The sequence below is a fragment of the Callionymus lyra genome, chromosome 16 (genome assembly GCF_982586985.1).
Source record: "Callionymus lyra chromosome 16, fCalLyr1.hap1.1, whole genome shotgun sequence".
Classification (NCBI taxonomy): Eukaryota; Metazoa; Chordata; class Actinopteri; order Syngnathiformes; family Callionymidae; genus Callionymus; species Callionymus lyra.
In genome coordinates, this window is record NC_141833.1 from 6,256,260 (window position 1) to 6,276,133 (window position 19,874).

Below are 19,874 nucleotides of genomic sequence, written 5' to 3' on the forward strand. Positions count from 1 at the left end.
GTGTTATCAGTTTTATATTGACCTTTAAAGTATATGCTTTGTTGTTTTGATTGTTTAAGCGCCTTGTGACCCTGGTCTGGAAAAGCGCTATATAAATAAAAATTACTTACTTACTTACTTACAAATGAAAAATGTATTAAAGTTCAGTTTAAATGTCCCGTTAGTGGTTGTTTCATTTTTCATGTGACCTTGTAAAGGAATCATAACGTGTGAGGTCACGTGGCAGCTGTTTAGTTCACCTAATTCTATGCTGTGGTGTGTTGGGGTGGAAATGTGTCCAAGAGGAGTGTCAACAGGTTGGACAGGTTGATCAGGAGGGCTGGTTCTGTGGTTGGAATGAAGCTGGACTCACTGGTGACAGTTGCTGAGAGGATGTCGTTGAACAAACTGCTGTCCATCATGGATGATGACAGTCATCCTCTGAACACTGTCATCAGTGAGCAGAGAAGCAGAATGAGTGCACGAATGCTCCTACCCAGGTGCAAAACAAATAGACTCAGGGACTCATTCATCCCTCGGGCTATTAAATTGTACAATTCTGAGTTCGGGGGCAGGAGTGGAGTGAAAGTATCTGGATGTTCTGTTCCATGTTAGTCTTTGTATCTTTGTCTTTGTTGTTTTTTTGTTTTGTTTTTTCCTTGACCTATGTTCTTTGTCTTTGTCTTTAGACTTAGATTGTGTCATCTTGTTCTTCCTCTTTATGTTCTTCTTACTTTATTTTTTATGTATTATTTTTTTTATTGTTTATGAAAAATTGCTGGCTATTGGTAAAAAACAATTTCCCAAAGGAGACCTCCTGAGGGATCAATAAAGTTTTACCTTACCTTACCTTACCTTAATTGAAGGGCCAACTCGACAACATTTGATGCACGCAAACCGCGTCACCTAAAGTTCTACCTAACCTAACCTAACGGGTTATGGTTGTTAAATTTACTTCAAAATTATTTTGAGGAAAAAAAAGGACAAATGAAAAATGTATTAAAGTTCAGTTTAAATGTCCCGTTTGTGGTTGTTTCATTTTTCATGTGACCTTGTTAAGGAATTATAACGTTATGAGGTCACGTGGCAGCTGCTTAGTTCACCTAATTGAAGGGCCAACTCACTGTGATGTACTGCTACACGCAAACCCGCGTCATAACCTCGTGCTCGAGGGCATGTTAGGGTCAGTGACCGTGAAACATGTATTAGGGTCACGGGGTCACGCCAGACACGTCCGTCTGGCCTCGGCCCAAATCACGTGACTGCGCCGTCAAAAAAAAAAAAAAAAGGGTGCACGTCTCCTTTAAGAAAACGGAAGTGTGCTCTCCTGACGCGCGCGAGAGGATGTGGGCAGGAAGCGACGCGCGAGAGAGGAGCGATCACGCTTCCCAGCTCAGTGGCACAACAAGAAAAAAATGCGCTTTTTAAATGTCCGACTCTGATGTCCAGCCGCGGACTTTCTGCTCGGTTCTGCAGGCCCGGAGCCCGTGATCCGTCCCCGCGACACCGCGCTGCCTCCCCGGCCTGCTCGCGCTGAACGCACCGGGGGAGAAAAAAAGGGAGAAAACAGGAAAAAAGAAAAAAATCTGGTGGTTTTTTTATCCCAGCCATGAAGGAGTACAAAGTGGTCGTCCTGGGTTCGGGTGGAGTCGGCAAATCCGCGCTGACGGTCCAGTTCGTGACCGGCTCCTTCATCGAGAAGTACGACCCCACCATCGAGGACTTCTACCGGAAGGAGATCGAGGTGGACTCGTCCCCGTCGGTGCTGGAGATCCTGGACACGGCCGGCACCGAGCAGTTCGCCTCCATGCGGGACCTGTACATCAAGAACGGCCAGGGGTTCATCCTGGTCTACAGCCTGGTCAACCAGCAGAGCTTCCAGGACATCAAGCCCATGAGGGACCAGATCATCAGGGTCAAGAGGTACGAGAGGGTCCCCATGATCCTGGTGGGCAACAAGGTGGACCTGGAGGGGGAGCGGGAGGTGTCCTCCGGGGAGGGCAAGGCCCTGGCCCAGGACTGGAGCTGCCCCTTCATGGAGACCTCGGCCAAGAACAAGGGCTCGGTGGACGAGCTGTTCGCCGAGATCGTGAGACAGATGAACTACAAGAGTGTCCCCAGTTCAGGAGACCAGTTCTGCTCCTGCACGCTGCTCTGAACACCCTCCTGGTCCAATGGTCTGCAACAGTGTTTACAAGACAAACTACTTGAATGTTTGGAGACTTTTTGTTGTTTTTTATTAACAGAAACATAGCTTTGTATCTGACACTTCTCTGGAAATGTGCCTCAGCGTCTTATTGTGAAAAACCTAAGAGACACACGTTTTCTAATGTGATCCGATTAGTTGTTGTTTTTGACCCGGGAGGGGCTCGTCTCAACTCCTGCCTTCTTTTTATTTTCTTTATTTTCATTTGTTTGTCCAGGTTAACTGGAGCCGCTACTGTATTTGAAGTCATGGACTGTGGTTGTGTTTTTGCTTTTATGTTCCTCCCCCCCCTTCCCAGCGTGGTGGTCTACGATGGGACTTGCACTTGGTCGTCCCTCCGCACAAACGAGGACCTTGGTGCGTTTTTGCATTGGGGTGAGCATCACCACGACCCCCCATGACCCCCAAAAAACCCCCCTGTGTCAAGTGCCTTCCTGAGAAAACTCCTGTGACTGTGCCAACTATTGAGCCCTATTCTCTGTCTGCAGTGCGTCTTGATGGCAATCAGAACTATTTTATTTTTTATTTTCTCTGTCCCGAGTTTGTTCTGGATTGTTTGTCAAAAGGTACTACAACAAGATGTACAACAGCAGTTTTTTTTTTGTTTTTTTTGGTGGAGAGGTTTTCTAAACAAAATCAAACAAAATGTGACGCTTTTGACAAAAAATTGTGATTCGCCCCTTTGGACTAATATTGTTGCCATTCACATGTTGGTTTGGAAGACTTGTAATACAAATCACTTTTATGTAAAGTTGTGTTGTCCGTTTTTATTGCCTGATGCATCAAATTGTTTCAAATAATAGTCGTAGTAATACTGCTGTTGTAATCCAGCGGCGAAACCCTTTAGTAAGAACATTGAAATGTGCTTAACTCGGTTTTATAAATGAAGCTGTTGGACCAGAATAACCAGAAAACCTACAGTGTTAATACTGATGTCGAGATACTAGCTCTACTTCAAATGTGGAGGGGGGGGGGGGGGGTCATAACTGTCATTCACTGCTTGAACTTGGTCGTCAAGTTTTAAGATGATTTTCCACAGAAAGATTTTCTTAAAAAGAAATACGATAAGAAATATGACAGAACGTTTTTCTCATTCCAACGAACCCTAAGAGGAAGTTCTTCTGAAGTTCAGTATACGTTTCTAATGTCATCGAAAACCACAACTGTGGCGAAACCGCACCAGGAACACAACCTTAACTCGCTTGGTTTGAAGTGTCAGGGTTTAAATCTACTAATAAATAAGTATTAGAGATAGTTTTAAATAATAATGAAAACCAGAGTTAAATATATGGTATTAAATTGGAAAGATTATAATCAGGTGTTTTCACACTTTGTGCTTGTGGTGAACACGGGTTCCGACTAGTTTCGCTTCCTGTTTTAACAAGTAAACAGCAAATAGACTTATCGTGACCGTAACATTATGACTGTCTTCTTTGGTTTCATCGACTCCCAGAGAGATGTTACCTCACAGGTTGTTGTTCCAAGAGATGGTGGGCGTGTTGCTGAATACACTCCACTGTCAGTCTGCGTGTTTAGTGAGTGGGTAGGGTTTCCAGTAAGTGTGTTTGGTCCGGCTCTGGGACTGAGAGGACCTTTTTGTGCGTCCCCCGACTTCAATCCGCCATACATTCTGGAGCGTTGGCAATTTGTGAAACATTCCTTTGGAAGCCCCACACAGACTCCAGGTCAGATCCCGAGCAGATCTATGGAGACTATTCAGCCTCTCGGAGAGAGAGAGTCGCTGTGTTTCTTTTGGAGGACGGTCAGCTGGAGCTGGTCATGTCTGAGCACGATCCTCCGTCTGACAGCTCTGGTTGCATCACCAGCCGCAGATCTTTTTCCTGAACATAACATTCATTTCTGTTTTTTCCATTTCAAAAACAAACTTTTGCTGCTTCTTCGGCAACGCTCTCCAATCTCCTGGCCACAGATGACAACCAATTAATTATAATTCTGTGGTATTGATTATCACTGTCTGAAAGGTTTTTAATTGAAAGGTTATTTTATTTGGTCAAAATAATAATCCTGTAAAACATTTGTAAAACTCACTACTCACTTTTATGTATCCTCATCTGAAGATCAGTCTGTGAAGATCATGTTAACATTGAACCAGAACATGATACAAAAAAGTTTGTAAGAGTAATAGAAGCAGATCTTTTGCCACTTCTAAGAGTCATTATAAAAATGATGTTTACAATTTTAACTAGAAAAGCACTCAGAGAGCGCAAACGTCTGTACCTTCTTTTTAAGTATTAATAATATAATGGCTGGCAATAAACTCTCTTAGAGTCATTTAATTCACTTATACAGCGCACAGTAGGTGAGAAGAAGAAAGCAATTAAAATGTCCATATATAAAGACTGATCAATCCTTCAAAAGGTTTGCGGCTCCAGATGGTAATCTGTTTAGCGAAAACGTATTCCTTGATATAACAACATGTTTTCCTGAAATCATTTGTTTCAGTTGTGCGTTTTTTTTGTTCACAGAAAGATTAACAAAGCAGGTCACAAAACCATCTTCAGGTAATTATGATTCAAGCCTTATGTCTGTCACTCAAAAGTCCCTCTGTTGACAAAATATTTGACATCTACTTTGAAAACTATCCCTGTTTTAGTTGGTCTACATTCTGTGACTTCTGAAATATGTGTTGCTAGCCTTTTGAGGGGCCTGTTGCCACCGAAGCCCTGGCACAAAGAATTACTGTTTTTTTAATGAACGGTAAACATTGTTGCACATTCCTTCACTCACACTTTTGTAAACATAGAACCAAAAAACAGCAGTTATGCAGAGAATTTGAAGGGGTTGAAAAATGATCACATTTTGTACCAAATGTGTAACTGCTACTTTATGAGGATACTCAATTTTTGATTGTATATCATATACAATTCAAAAATTCCGGACATGGAAACCGAAGAGGCCGTAGTTGATCAGTCGAGCAAAAGAGTTTGCAGTAGATTGGACTCAGGAAACAAATGATCATTTACGATATTGATGATGACGTGACAGCAAATTGGATAAGAAATAGTTTTTTATAAATGTCTTTTTTGCCCGCTGAGTCTGAAATGATCCAGAAAAATTAGTCGGGATGCTGCATTTTTTTTTCTCTTAATTTACATTATTACAAAATCCCTTCTACTAAATCAGGTGTTCATCAGGACCGTCACAAAGAATTTGAATTTGACTTTTTTTCTTTTCACTCTTGCTTCTTAAAAAGTAGGCCAATCTTTTGCTGCTGTGTCGAAAGTAAGTAGGTTAGGTTTGGTAGAACTTTATTGAACTTTACCAAATTGTTTTTTTTCCAAATTATCCCAAGCAAATACAGCAATTTTCATAAAAAATAATCAAAATAAAATAAGAACAAGAACAAAGAGAAATGAATAGAAAGAACAAGATGGTACAATCTAAGTCTAAAGATAAAGAACATCGATCAAAGAAAAATAACAAAGACAAAGGATACAAAGATTAACATAGAACAGAACATCCAGATACTTTCACTCCACTCCTGCCCCCAAACTCAGAATTGTACAATTTAATAGCACGAGGAATGAATGAGTCCTTGAGTCTATTAGTGTTGCATCTGGAGCATTAGGAGCATTTGTGGTTTGTCCAGTGATCTCCTCTCTGCAACTGTCACCAATGAGTCCAGCTTCATGCCAACCACAGAGCCAGCCTTCCTGATCAATCTGTCCAACCTGTTGACACTCCTCTTGGACACATTTCCACCCCAACACACCACAGCATAGAACAGGACACTGGCCACCACAGACTGGTAGAACATGCAGAGGAGCTTTAAATGATCGAAGCCTCCTCAGAAAGTACCGTCTACTCTGAACTTTCTTATACACATGGTCTGTGTTACAGGACCAGTCCAGTTTACTGTCCATCCACACACTGAGGTACTTATAGTTGTCAACTATCTCCACCTCGTCCCCTCTGATGGACACTGGACGTGGCTTTGTCCTGGACCTTCCGAAGTCCAAGACCAACTCCTTGGTCTTAGTAGAAAGTCAAAATGAGAATCAGAATTAAAGCTTGTTATCTTATATGGAAGAATAAACACATTTTAAAGGGATTAAATGCATCTCTGAGTTCATCAGATCAGCTAGTTGGGTCTGAATCGATTTTACACAATCAATCAATGGTTCAGATTTATTTTTTAATTTGAGCAGATGTCACCTGAAAGATGTAGCTAAACACCTGACGTTATGAAGCTAACACCCCAAATATGACGCCCGTCCACTCCCATTGTAGCGTTGAACTTATAAACCCCTTTGACTTTACATTTGAATCAGTCGCATTACATTTCGTCTGACATAGACCTTCAATGTATTTGTGGATCCAGATGGTAATTTGTCAAAATCATGAAAATTGACTTATCTCCACATTGTTTTTCGTAAGGTTTCACTGAATAAGTTGCACAATATGTGTGACTAATGAGTGTGTAGCTGAGATCATTAGGTCAGCCTCGTGAACTGTACTGACCTCATGTTCAGACTGAATTGTTTATTAAGTGTTATATAAACCCTATGATTAGTTTGCGATGGCATTCTGTGAAGTTAGAACGTCTTTGTCTCGTCAGCCTAGTGGAGAAGAAAACAACATACTTCAGTGGTGAGAAGCTGCTTTGGTTTGATTTAATGTTGGGTGTAACAACAAGGAAGAACAAGCATCAAAAGTCTCATGATCCGTTACTTCGACACTTTAATGTTGCAACAATGTCTCAAACTCGGTCAAAAGTGTACGTTAGTGTCAGAGGAATCATGTGCCCTCTGTTACACACTGGTGTGAAGAGAAGGAAGGGTGGAAGATCACACACTTCCTGTGTCACTTCACCTCAAAGAAATGTTGAAACAGAAACTCTTGGTTCCTGTTCGAACACACGACCAACAGCTCGGCCGGTGTCGAGGGCACGACCCAGGACGTGTTTCGGGGGAACCAAATTAAAAACAGAATTTCTTGTCAAATGTTCCCGGATCGTTCGGAATGAGCTAGTGTACAAGTGTGGATGAGTCACTGTGCTCTGGGAGGAAACAATGATAAAAAAATACCTCACATGTCCAGGGACTGAAATAAACGAAATGTTGCGCCTGCTGCCTCTCACAGCGAACACTCTGAGTGGGAGGACACAGCAGACACATAAAGGTGCTCTCATCTCTTCGCCCCCACATCCATCCACCAGCTTCTCTTCCACCCTCCACAATACTGGAGGCCTGTGACACATGTCCTCTGATCTGGGGTTGAATCTAGCTGCTGTAATTTTACATAAAACATCAGCATCAGGCATAACATTTGGACGTTTGGTTCAGAATCAGAATCTAGAACCTTTATTGTCAGTGTTGTAAACACAACCCAAGAGGTTGTTGTGGTGGCATTATAGAATATAAAAATAAAATAATGCGAATGAAATAAAAAGACTCATCCAAAACTACAGCTTTTTTTTAAGAGTTTCTGACCCGCAGTGGTCAGTGTCTCTCAAAGGCGATCTAAGACCCATCATCAAACAATAGTAAAGCGATAATACTTAATACTTTTTTGTTTTTAAACAAATTTAAATTGAACAATGACTGATTTCTCACCGTTTTCATTATTTAATTATTTTTAATTAATTCATATTTTATCCTTGACAACAAAAGTTTAACCTCTTATATGTCTCGTTAAAATTAAACGTTTTTTAAACAATATATTAGATCGACTAATTATTATTTTTTTAATTTCATGTGCGGTGTTATTGTCATGACAAGGTCTGTCCAGCAGAGGGGGGAAGAGTACAACAGCAGAGAAGAGAAGTTAAGCGCGTCATCGGCGGTCTGTATTACTCGACATAAAGTTATATTTGTTTGAATATTTCACGTGTATTAAACGTGTATCTAGTACAAACACCGCGTAACTTACCGTGTCAACTGCGTGTGGCTTTAAATCACGTTGTTTGACACGTTTTACAGCGCATTTCTTCTTCTACGGCATTGAACTAAAGGTCAGTTAACGCTTTTTAAAAACAATGTTATTGCATGTACTGTCTCACTGACACACGAGTTTGTAAACATTTTCAACTACTCTCGTGTTTTCTTTCAATAGCATTCTTGTTTTTAAACCCACTTTTATTCCCTGAGTTCTATCTCAGCATGAGAGCTGTTTTAGTGCCTTTTTACTGGTTTAATTTGCTCATTCTGTGTTGTCGTAGTGTTTTTATCTGTTTTTGTGTTGTACTTTATTTGATGTTCTTGTACAGCAGTCTGTGCCAACTGCTGTTGTTTTATAGGGCTTTATAAATAAAGTTGAGTTGAGTTTTAGCTGTTACTTTTTGGGCTAGCATATCTAGTCACAGCTAGTTGGCTCAAGGAAATTACAAAAGGACTTGTTTACTTTTTTTTTTTCTATGTTTCTTCTTTTATTTGGAATGCAGTGTCAATGTTATATTAACAATTTGGCTTAAAATACGCTGCATGCAAGTTCATCATGCTTTTTCCTTATGTTTATTCTTTTTATTTCCTCATTTGCTGTGTCTATGAACATCTTTAATGATTTATCTCTCTTCCTTATACCTGGTATTTCCATTTCTAATAATACTCACCACCATGTCTGCACTCTCTTCTTCACCTTGATCTCTGACCGTTACTTTAATGTGAAATGTAACCTGTGGCTTCATTGCTATGAGCATGCAGTGATGTAGTAGTTAGTGGTGATTATTATTTTATTCTATATCGTTGTGATTTTGGCTTCATATTTTTGATAACTTTTAATTATTAGCTGCCATATTTATTGTGAGCACTTAATCCTGTTCCCATTTAAGAATGCATTATATCTCACGATTTATTCATGTATATATTAATATTACTTTTACTTTTTATATTTACTGATTTACTTTAATATTTTTGGTCCTTTATGAAACTTAATTTTCAGTTTGAGTAAGTATTAGAAAATTATATATTTTTTGTATTGGTCTCCCTAATATATACATAGGATTTTAGATTAGATTTATTTTTTAAATTCCTCTGGTCTTTGGGGAATTGGATTTTAATTTTACAACACTGAATTAACAAGGGACAAAAGTATGTTTTTCTAAATACATAATTAAAAGACGCATTAGAAGTGATTTATTGGATCATTATCATTATCAAAGGGTTCAGAATCAGAGACTTTTATCGTCAATTTATGTTAGAATAAAATAATATAAATTTTTTTTTTTAATAGAAAATAAAAAATACAATGAAATGAAATAAGAGACATTCACATAAAATGACATATGCCAACTCTGGAAGTTGCAAAATGTAACACCCATATTATTGTTCCAACATTGTTTGCAGTTAATTAAAGTTTGCTATACTATTTACTGCAAATGTACTTTCTTAATTGTCAGATATTTAAAAGTATATAAAAGCCAGGATGGTTTGTTTGGGGCTTCAATGCAGAAGATTGATTTTTCACAGTGTAGAGGAGATGCCTCCAAGTCAAGCATGCGGCAGATTTCATTCATTTTTTTCCATTATAAACTGTATTTTTTAACTATTGGACGGGACAATAAGTTTCAATGCTAATACCTAAATACTGAAAATAAAAGTTATGTCTGTCTGTAAAGGAGTTCTCAAATCTTTTGATAAACTGGTTGAAGAAATACAGACTATTTTGAAATTCTAAACTCAATACCTCTCTCTGCGTATGCTCCCTTTATCAAATGTGGCCCTCTTTGATAAAATGTTTGACACCCTTTTAAAAAGAAGCTAGCTTCGTTGTCGCAGCAACACTAACCACCTTTATAAGATTGGAATCAGCTGAATCTTTCTTTTAAAATGACTGTTCATCTCAATGAAGTCATATTTAGTTTGTTCGAGCTGCCAGTACCATCTTGGGGTGCCAACAAGAAAATCCCTTCCTATGAATAGACTGTTTACTCGAAACTTTGAAATAGAGAAGACGGATCAGACTATACGCTGATCTTAGTTGTATCAAAATATTTCAGACATAAATATCTCTCTGAGGCTTTGCCCAGCTTACCCGCCAGACCAGGAGGCTTCCGTGCGGAGCCGCTCATAGCCGCTCTTGTCTTTTGATTTGTCTCTCATATAGGAATAAAGTTGGCGTCACAGGTATGACACTTGACACGCGTGAATGTTTCCGGGGCTTGTGCATGCTGCGCCTCTTTTGTTTGATTTATCTAAAGTGGGTCGTCCAGCAAACACATTTGATTCCCGGGGACGACTAAATATATAGAGAAGGATTTAAGCTAATAGAGAGTAAGAAGTCCACCTGTCACCCACCGGGGGCTAATCCAAACATGTATCTCAAGGCAGCCTGCACTGAGATCCCAGTCCCCAGGGCTAGAGGGGCGCCCCGGCTGGATCGTTGTCCCACTTCCATCCTGCAGAGACAGGGGTCAGGGACCAGGCTGAGCCCCTCCAGCCCCACCGGATGCATCCCGGGAGTCTTCGAAACCAGCAAAGTCCGACAGCAGCAAGGCTTGGAGGACCCGAATCAGTTTTTCAAGGCGTTCTTTCAACCGTGTGCCAGCATGGTGTACAGGTAGGATGAGCTCAAGCATTTGCATTTAACTTCTTTTTTTCTTCTTTTAAATGTGTGCTTTGAATCAATCTTGATGTTGAAACCACCGTTCAGTTTATGCAACCTGTCGTAGATGTCGGGTCACTGATCCTGGGTAATGTTAGTTGGTCACAACACATCTGGGTGTTCTTGCATAACCTTAAGAAAACCTGCTTTAAATCCACTCAAATCTCCCAGCGAGTTAACTTTGACTCGCTTGACACACCGAGAGTAAACATCTGCTCCAACTACCTCCAATTAGTTTTCTCCATAAATCCCCGGAAGTGTGGATTAAAGTTTAATTCTGCTCAGCAGAAGAGCAGCCCTGCTAATACATTCCTAAATCTTGACATTGAAATGATACTGTTTGAGGAGGTTTTTTTTTTTTTTTTGGAGTCAGCACTCGGGAGGAATTTAGAAGAGTGAAGGATAGGGGTGAGTAGTGGAAGCTAAGCACATTGCTGTTAGATTAAAAGTATAAACTAGAAAAGCACTAAGGCAGTGAATACCTCTGCCAAGGAGCTCATTTTGACATGACCTTCAAAGCTCTTAAATCCCTAAATCCTTAATCCCTTCAATCAATGTCAAAAGGACAATACCAACACATCTTGTAAAATTAAAGTTGTGAATTTTACTTTTAATGCAGGTTTTTCTGGTAATATTTATTTTTAATAATTAATTTAATTTTTACTCCAAATACTTTGTGTTTTTGAAAAATCATCAATTGTAGTAATCCTAACGATTCTCAATTCAGAATGAATTCAGTCTCTTTTGAGAAGTTACATCAGGTACTTGAGAGAAATATTATTTTTTAAGTTTATTTATAGATGTCAACTGTGTGAATATTACAAAGCAGATTTGATCATACATGTTTTTTTTACGTGACTTTGCCACTTTATACCTCTGCCAAGGGGATAACGTTGGTGTCAACTTTTATCTGTCTATCTTATTGCAAAAATAACGTTCAATATAATTCAATAAAATTGTAAAAAATATATAATTTTGGGACAATGAACCGATGATCCTCCTATAAATGTCATTCTGGTTCTTACTTTCAGAGCTATTCATGGTCAGGCTCCTCCTTACATCACTGATCTGATCCAGCCTTACACCCCAGCTCGGGCTCTGAGGTCTGTGGATCAGAATCTACTTATGGTTCCACGCACACGGTTCAGGACCAGAGGAGAGAAATCTTTTCAGGCTGTTGCTCCTAAGCTTTGGAACGATCTTCCTCTCTCTTTGCGCTTGATGGAGTCTACTGACTCCTTTAAGAAACATCTTAAGACGTTTTTATTTGTTCAGGCTTTTCCTTGAATTTCTCGAACTCCTGTGTTGTTTCTCAGTATTATTTGATTATATTTCAAATGAGGAAAATTGCGTCAGATTATATCGTTCAAATAAATGCCTGACAGCAATATTTAATATAATTGTACACCTTTGGTGAGGTCTGCGCTCTCCTGAGGGATTTCTTTCAGTTTGAAAGCTACATCCTTTTTTAATTAGGGTGCCCTAAGTCATAACATTCTCTGATTCAATTTCATAATTTTTCATCATAATTTAAACCAAACTATGGATTATTTTACAGATACAACATCAACAAGTATAAACCCATTTTTAGAGCTTCTTGAATCCTCTTCAGAGTTTTTTGTGTGTTTTTCCAACATGGGTGCTCCCGAGTTTCCTTTTATGGTCATATTTTACCACACATTCCTTATTCAGGATACCATGAAGAATTGCCTTCATAGCAAGTTGTTTTTAAATGGAAAAACATGCATTGATTTTTGAGTGTCATAGATTTAAGTGGAAAAGAAATGTGAGTTGCAATAAGGTGAGACAGAGTTTCTGATGAAGGTGATTGTTGTTTAGTAATGGCTTTGCTGTGCCTTCCTGAGCTGTTGTGTTATCGCATCATGTTCAAGCCGACTCTATTTAGACCCAGGAGCAGAGATTGTGTTTATTCTTTCAGTCTTTGTAAGAAAATAATTTTGTTTTACCACCTACCTAGTCAAAGATTCACTCATTATCACAGTCTGTGGATTAATTGTTAATATAAAAATCGAATTCACTAAATAAGATCTACTTTCTTCTGTATTTAAGTGAAATACTATTCACACAATTTCATCTTAGTGTGCCCTGCGTTTCTACTCCAGCTTTCAAGTAATGGAAACCTTGGTGTTTCTCTCCTGCTGTGAGGTGACTCTTGTGGGCGTAACATAAACCCCCAGTCTTGCTTCCAGGACAAAAGGAACAAATTGCATGTGTTCAGACGGAAGGCAAAAGTGGTGCAAATATTTCCTCTCCTTCCCACTGTACGTTTGCTACGTGACTCATGCTGACAGATTCTAAAAAAAACACCTTAACTATTTACTTACTTCGTTATCGACACAATTTGAAAGCAGCAACATGTAAACAAAACTGTAACAAAGAATTTACAACATTACATTTGCACAGTTCCGACACTTGAGTGGAGTCGAGTATTGGTACTTTAATTTTTCTCTTCAATTTAAAATACATATTTTTAAAATTAAAAAGTGTCATATTAACCATTATGATATTTTTTTTGAGTAGTATTTCAATTGAGATTTTTGTTAGCTAGTAGGGACGTAACTGTTTATCGGGATATTTTTATTTGCAATACTGGATCCATATTCAATAGCACAGTTTCGATATTAAAAAATATATATATTTATATATATATTACCTTTGAAAAAACATTTTATTTTAATTCTCAGTTATTTTATGGTTTATATTTCAATAGTGTGTATATAAAAGACAATCATTGGATGTTTTATTTTACAAAAATAGTCAAATATTCATTTTCATATTTATTCATTTGTGTGGTGCAATTAAACATCCGGCCACCAGTCGGCAACATTCATCATTTCCTCTGTGCCAAAGCAACAAAACTGGAAAAATGGCAGCAACGAGTGAAAAAGAAAGGATACACCGGGCTTCAGCAGCTTTTAAAGCTGATGTTTTTGACTAATTTTGGCTTTAAAACAAAGTTTAAGGTTAAAGGTTAAACACTGACAGATACTGAATATTCCATGTTGCTCCAGGTTGTTTGAGTCTGCACTTAATCATGCATTGTTAATATAAGTTTACATTTTTTAATAATATTTTGAGAAGCACTTTCCTATAAGCACTTTGACTTTTGATTAAAGAAAGTATTTGCTAAATCCTTTGTTGTAAAAGCCAGAAAAGGTATTGTTTTTTTTTTATAAAAGAAACAATATATTGTACCTACAGTATTACAATATATTGCAATATGTGGTGTTGCCACACATATATCATGATAGGTGACACTGAAAATGTGTATCAGAGATTTGACGACAATGCATTTACACTGTCTTGACACTAGGTAGAGCTGAAAACCACATTTAAAATATTACGTATTTGGGCTTTAATTGTTCTCATCAATTTACGTGAACATTTAAAAAGGGTTGCCATTTCCACCATTAATTCTCCAGTAAAAAAAAACATGCATTTACAATTTCCTGCTTCAATGAAGTATTGAATTGAACTGGGTAAAAAACAAAAATGACATTAGCTTAAAAAGCGGTGATTCATCATGTGACAGAAGCACTTGAAGGGAATGAATTTGAAATGCTTACTAACTATGGGTTCAAATGGAGGCATCAACATCGCTCTCTCATTCAATATCCTCAATCGGGGAACCTCCTGCCCGCCGGGCAAACGTGTAAGGTCACTAAGCATCTGCGAGGACCGTCGCCGTAATGATGTCAGGCTGCATCAGACCGATGCGAAGATGATTGAAGAAAAACAGTTTGTAAACATGTGTCGTATTCATCGTAACGCGGCGTTGCGTCGATGGAAAATGTGCCGTCGAATCGAAATGCTCTCTCGCGTACAGAAATAGCGAGAGGGTCCGTGTTGGCATGTTTGTCCACCCACATCCTATCTGCTGCACTTGGTAGCTGTGGCAATTACGTCTCGCACTCGGGAGAGATGAATCCGTCTAATTCCTCCTCCGTGGTGCGGCGTTCAGCGAGGATGTCCCGCACTAATCTGCGACAGACTCCAGGATTATAAACCTGGGGTGAAACAAAAAAGAATCCAGTTGGAAGTAAGCGAGAAAAGATAGCGCACAAACCCATGACGTCACAAACAAGCAGGAAATATTCTCCTTTTTAATGCTTGACTATATAATCCTCACCATCTTGAAACACGTATGGACGATATAATGGGAATGGGTTTCATAAATCCATCAATCTTCGTCTCTTAATGGAACAATTTAAATGGCCTCAGTAGCCGATCTTTTCTCCCAGCAGGGATTACAGCTGGGAAACGTAACAGTTTTCATTTGACACTTTTGACTGACACACTTTTAAATGAGCTCAACAGTGAAGTGGTGGAGGTGTGGGTGACATTTTTTTTTTGAGACACTTTGTCCAACTGTGCTGCGATAGATCCGATTGCCAGATTACATAAGCGGAAGAAATGAAGGCACTCCTTTTGTTTGTTGTTTTTTTTAAAGTGAAGCTTGCAATACAACACGTCGCACAGAATCATCAATTCCAGCACCGAACTAATGAGAAAATACTCTAAATATTTTATGAAGCTGCTATAAAAAAAAGAGTAGCTCGTAAAACACCAAAAAATGTATTTATTTCTACTGACTCCGACAAGAAATATGAGCTGATGTAATTTTTCGGAGTTTGAGTCGCATCATCTGAATGAAAAATGTCTTCTGCAGGCAACAACAACATTATTGCATTGCCACACTTGTATCACATGATCTGGGTTTCAACACTTCCTTTGCAACATATTCAGAACTAAACTGTGAATGTACATCAATTAGGACATGGAAGTGTAGAGATCAGACTGATGAATATGTGGATCTGTAGCAGCAGCACACAAGGCTGTATAATTACTCGAGTTACTTCAGACAATACATTCTCTGCTGGACCTTGGAGATTGTTCGAGTCAATTAGTATTCTCAGTTGTGTTGAGGAACGTTAATGACGAGGATAAACAGACGGTGGAACTGTTGGTCGCGTCTTTCAGGAAGTTGGTGATGAGTAGAGAAATCATTTCTAATTATTTTGTGGGATCATTTCACAGATGGTTCAAGGAAACACAGAATATTTGTAACAGATTTGTGTGACAGTGATTCTGCTTAATGATTACTTATTTGTCTGACTAACGCTGAAGAATAGGTCTTAACTTTTCAGATTAAAAGGCAATTTACGCTACATTTAAATAATAATGGTAATTACAACACTTCCTTCAAATTTAGGATGAAGTGGAGAACAATCGAGAGTTTTGTTTCTGGCTCCCTCTAGTGTCGGAACTGTGAAAATGCAATGTTGTAAAATCTATCGCTAGCGCACATTTCCTGGACGTTTTTTCACATCTGCTCCGGGGGCGTGTCCAAAATCGCGCAATTCTGCACTTACACTTAATATTTTGAGTGCAGAAGTGCGTCCCAATGAGCAGTGTGTGAAAATGTAGTGTGCAGTCAAATTGCCAGAAAATTGAGTGTGGATCGATGGACACTTTCCACCCTTAACAGCCGCCATCTAAGTGGTATAGATGACGCTAAACAGAAGCTACGTCACTGACGTTCAGTCTTCCGAGCAGATACCGGCGTAAACGTTTCGAGAAAACACAAATTTGACCACAAAACGACACGACAGTAATGTAATAACAAGATGAAACACAACTTAATAACTTGTTTCAGTTGGCTGCATGTGTCAGTGATAGTGTTCCAACAGTTGGTTAAAATCAGCGTTAAAAAAGTAGTAGAAGAAGAAGCGGTCCAGTCGTTTCCCGTAAGTGCAAAGCGGCAGTGTTTGATTTGAGACAGTACTACCCTGTTGAAAATTCGTGCACTGGGCAAGTTTGTGACTTGTGTATCTTATAGTGTACATGATTTGTTTGGGTCAACAACAAAGACACGTAGATGAGAGCATCGCTAAAATATGTGTTTTAATGTGTGACTTACTTGAAGAAATGCGAAAAATAAGTGTTCAAATGTCACATTTTGCTGCTTTCAATTTGTCCTTCGCACATCTTGAATTCCTGAGTAACGTGCCCGAGCGTCGCTCCTACTGAACCACAGTCTATGGTCCACATTCAAGTCAAGCGTGGCTGTTATAAACTGATGATTGCACAATATCCTCCGCGATCAGGCACCGGGATATAAATAAAAGTGTGTTTGCCCCGAGGTGTGTGGATGGAGAATGAAGCGTGGAACCCTGCATTGTCACACAACAGCTCAGCGAGGAGCAAAATAAGACGCCAGGCTTTTTGATCTTCTGTGTTTGCTGCTTTATTTCACTAAGCATCTGCTCCGAGGGTGAAAATCCTGTCTTCTTGATCTGAGGTCAGATTCATTATCTGAGGAAAGCATGTCACATAACGGTGAAGGATCTGAAGACTCCACGTGGATCCTCCTGAAGAGGAGCTTGTTAAAAAATATAATTCAACTCAGTCCATTCAGAGTGAACCTCTCTTTCAACACCCCCCCCTCTTTCTCTCTCTTCTTTCAAGCGTGCTGCCATGATGAGAAACACTGCAGTTCTTAGAGTCAGTCAGTCAAAGCCACTAGCCTAAACACTCCCTCTCTCCACTCCTCTCTCTCTCTCTCTCTCTCTCTCTCCATCTCTCTCTTTCAGTCACCGGCTTTACACTCAACACACATCGCCTCCTCACTGCATCTGTCCTCCTCCTCCCTGAAGTGAGGGACAATGCCTCCTCGTTTCTCCTCCAACTCTTCCCCGCCTGTCCGTACCCACTGCCAGGTCTTTTCATCAAATAGAGAATTCTCGCTGCAAAGCCAGGGACTTGCCGAAGGACCGTGGTTGTGAGACTGAGGAAACGTCTTCCTTTTTTTTTACACGCCGCTGCTTGTTTCTTGGGTGATGCAGAGCTTTGCGGGACTTTTGTTTGGCGGGTGACCACCACGTTTTTTTTTTTCGCCTGCACACCTGCAGGGCGGATGGAGATTTGAAACCTCCGCTGGGCTCCTAACTGTGTAAGAACTCTTTTTCATTCATGAGGTTCTGTGTCGATGCTGCTGATGTGTCTCCAGGTGCTTCAAAGGAATCCCCAACTTTTCTCAAACTTCTGTATATTTACAAAGAAATCTCATGAATAAGGCGTTTGCATCAACAGCAGTGGTTTGCTGCTCACATTACAGGGAATCATCAAGAGCAACATCTGCAGAAAGTATTGTAGTGGAAAAACAGCAGGGGGGATAATAATGTGTGTCGCTGACCCTGTTTTTTCCTCTTCAGTTAGCTTCTGTGACAAATGGTGGTCACAGCGAGACATTTTGAATTCTCAAACACAAGACTGTAAGACGCCTCATCTCGAAACATATTGATCTCGGTATTATTAAAGACAAATTTAAGCTCAAAATGAATCAAAATAGTTTACCTGCTCTTGTTTTGTAGTGCAGTGATTTCTTTTAACAATTCTCCTCCACACATTTGTTGTCATTTATTGAATATTTAGGAGGTAAAGTGGAGGATTATTAAAAGCTACTCCAATGACTTGAAGTCATTTACATAGATTTGCAATTAATTAAATTGAAATTGTGGATCATTTGCCATAAAAATGAGCCATATTTCTCTCAATATGTCTGGCTCAATTTTTACATAATCTTTCGCTAGATGTTCTGCAATTTTCTTTTGTCATTGATCCAACTATATTTTAGTGGATCAAAGGCAATCACCAAATTAGTACTTGCGCTAGTGTCGCTGAGGCACATTAATGCCAAATGCACACAGCATAGCCAAGTGATATATCAGGGCCACTAAAATTCATGAGGGGCTATAAAACATACTTGTTGTGAAGAGCTGTCAAGCCAACACGACACAGAAAAAAATCCTTGGTGTGGATAAAACATTTGGAAACATGTATTTTAGATATGAGCAAAATTTTAGTAGATGTTACTTCATTTTATATGCATTTAACAAATGGCGTTAATGATGACAAAATGGCATGATATGACAAAAAGCACTAATTAGATAGTTCTGCAGATTTGTCATTCTTTGAATTAAGAAGATTATTATTATTATTATTAACAAAAAGATCATGAAATAAGATCATCATCATTTTAATTTTAAATTACAATATGACCGATGGGGTAGACAAAAACATGTTATTAATCCTAATAAAATAAACTCCTTGTAACGTTCTTAAATTAACTTGATAACAATTTTTGAATCAAATAAATATTGGAAGTTTTTTTCATTATCGGTTTCCTCGATTTCCTTTGCTCTATAAGGACCACATTAGTGCCGCTCAAAGATTCCAGCAACATATCTGTACAGTAAAGCCTTTTACATTGAAGGTATTAAGTCGGTTGTGATGTGGATTTTTAGAAAGATAATCTCAGTCAGAGTATGAAATTGTAATGTCAGCATTATCAACGTGACTGATAAGGTGCCTCTTGTCCTCCATCCTTCTCTCTCCATCTCCGCCCTCTGTCATATTTTCAGGTGGATTCGGATCTCCTCAGGATTCCTTTATCCGCGGCTCTCACTCTGCCCAGGACTGCACGGTTATTAATCCTGACATTTACATCACAGCACTTCAAAAGAGAAAACCATGTTTCCTTGTCCCGCTCAGGGATTTCCATGAGGCTCGGCAGCAAACGGCAGGCCCGGACCTTCACCCTCGCATAGGGGGCTGAAAGTTGAACGACTAAAAAGTTAAGACTGCATTTGTCAGACAGCCATGCAGGTTTCTTTCGCGTGCACCGACCACGGGCTGAAGGCCCCTCGCAATGGCGAGCACAGCAAACAAAACGCCACCAGCCCCAACACAGCCAGCCAGGCCCGGGCCCGCTTCCGCACCGTAGCGCTCATAGCTCGCAGTCTGGGATCCTTTACCCACCGCTACCACCACAACCTGAAGGAGTCCACGGCCAAGCTCACCGGCATGAAGTACCGGTACGTAGAGCGAGTGTGAGTCGGGTGTGAGAGAGCATATCAAAGCTGGCCACTTGTTTTTCTTTGTGTGGCTGATTCATATGGAGAGGGATTGGTTGAGATGACAATGAAGCGGCAGCAGGTGATGAGTGGGATGGTGTGTATTTGTGCCAGAGTGTCTTTTTGTGGCTGAAGAAATGCAAGGAGCAATGCGCTGGTTGAAACCTTTTCGTTTCGGTTCATCAGAACTA

The 19,874-nt window shown here is 39.6% G+C and overlaps 2 protein-coding genes across 4 annotated transcripts in view; both read left to right on the plus strand.

Moving 5' to 3' along the window:
• The first annotated feature begins 1,314 nt into the window (after window positions 1-1,314).
• Window positions 1,315-2,657, plus strand: LOC148063368 (ras-related protein Rap-2b-like). The gene has a single exon (XM_087811217.1). It carries the CDS (start codon window positions 1,589-1,591, stop codon window positions 2,135-2,137), a length of 549 nt encoding a protein of 182 aa, XP_087667343.1. The 5' UTR covers window positions 1,315-1,588; the 3' UTR covers window positions 2,138-2,657.
• Window positions 2,658-7,972: 5,315 nt separating this feature from the next.
• Window positions 7,973-19,874, plus strand: part of kcnab1b (potassium voltage-gated channel subfamily A regulatory beta subunit 1b) — a 48,603-nt gene continuing 36,701 nt past the window's right edge. The window contains exons 1-2 of one of the 3 annotated variants that reach the window (XM_087810516.1): window positions 7,973-8,159; window positions 10,470-10,702. In XM_087810516.1, coding sequence (XP_087666642.1) covers window positions 10,692-10,702 — 11 coding nt within the window. In that variant the 5' untranslated portion in view covers window positions 7,973-8,159; window positions 10,470-10,691. Of the gene's footprint in view, window positions 8,160-10,469; window positions 10,703-17,630; window positions 17,721-19,191; window positions 19,645-19,874 lie in introns of those variants that run through there. The other 2 variants (XM_087810517.1, XM_087810515.1) reach the window with 2 other exon arrangements.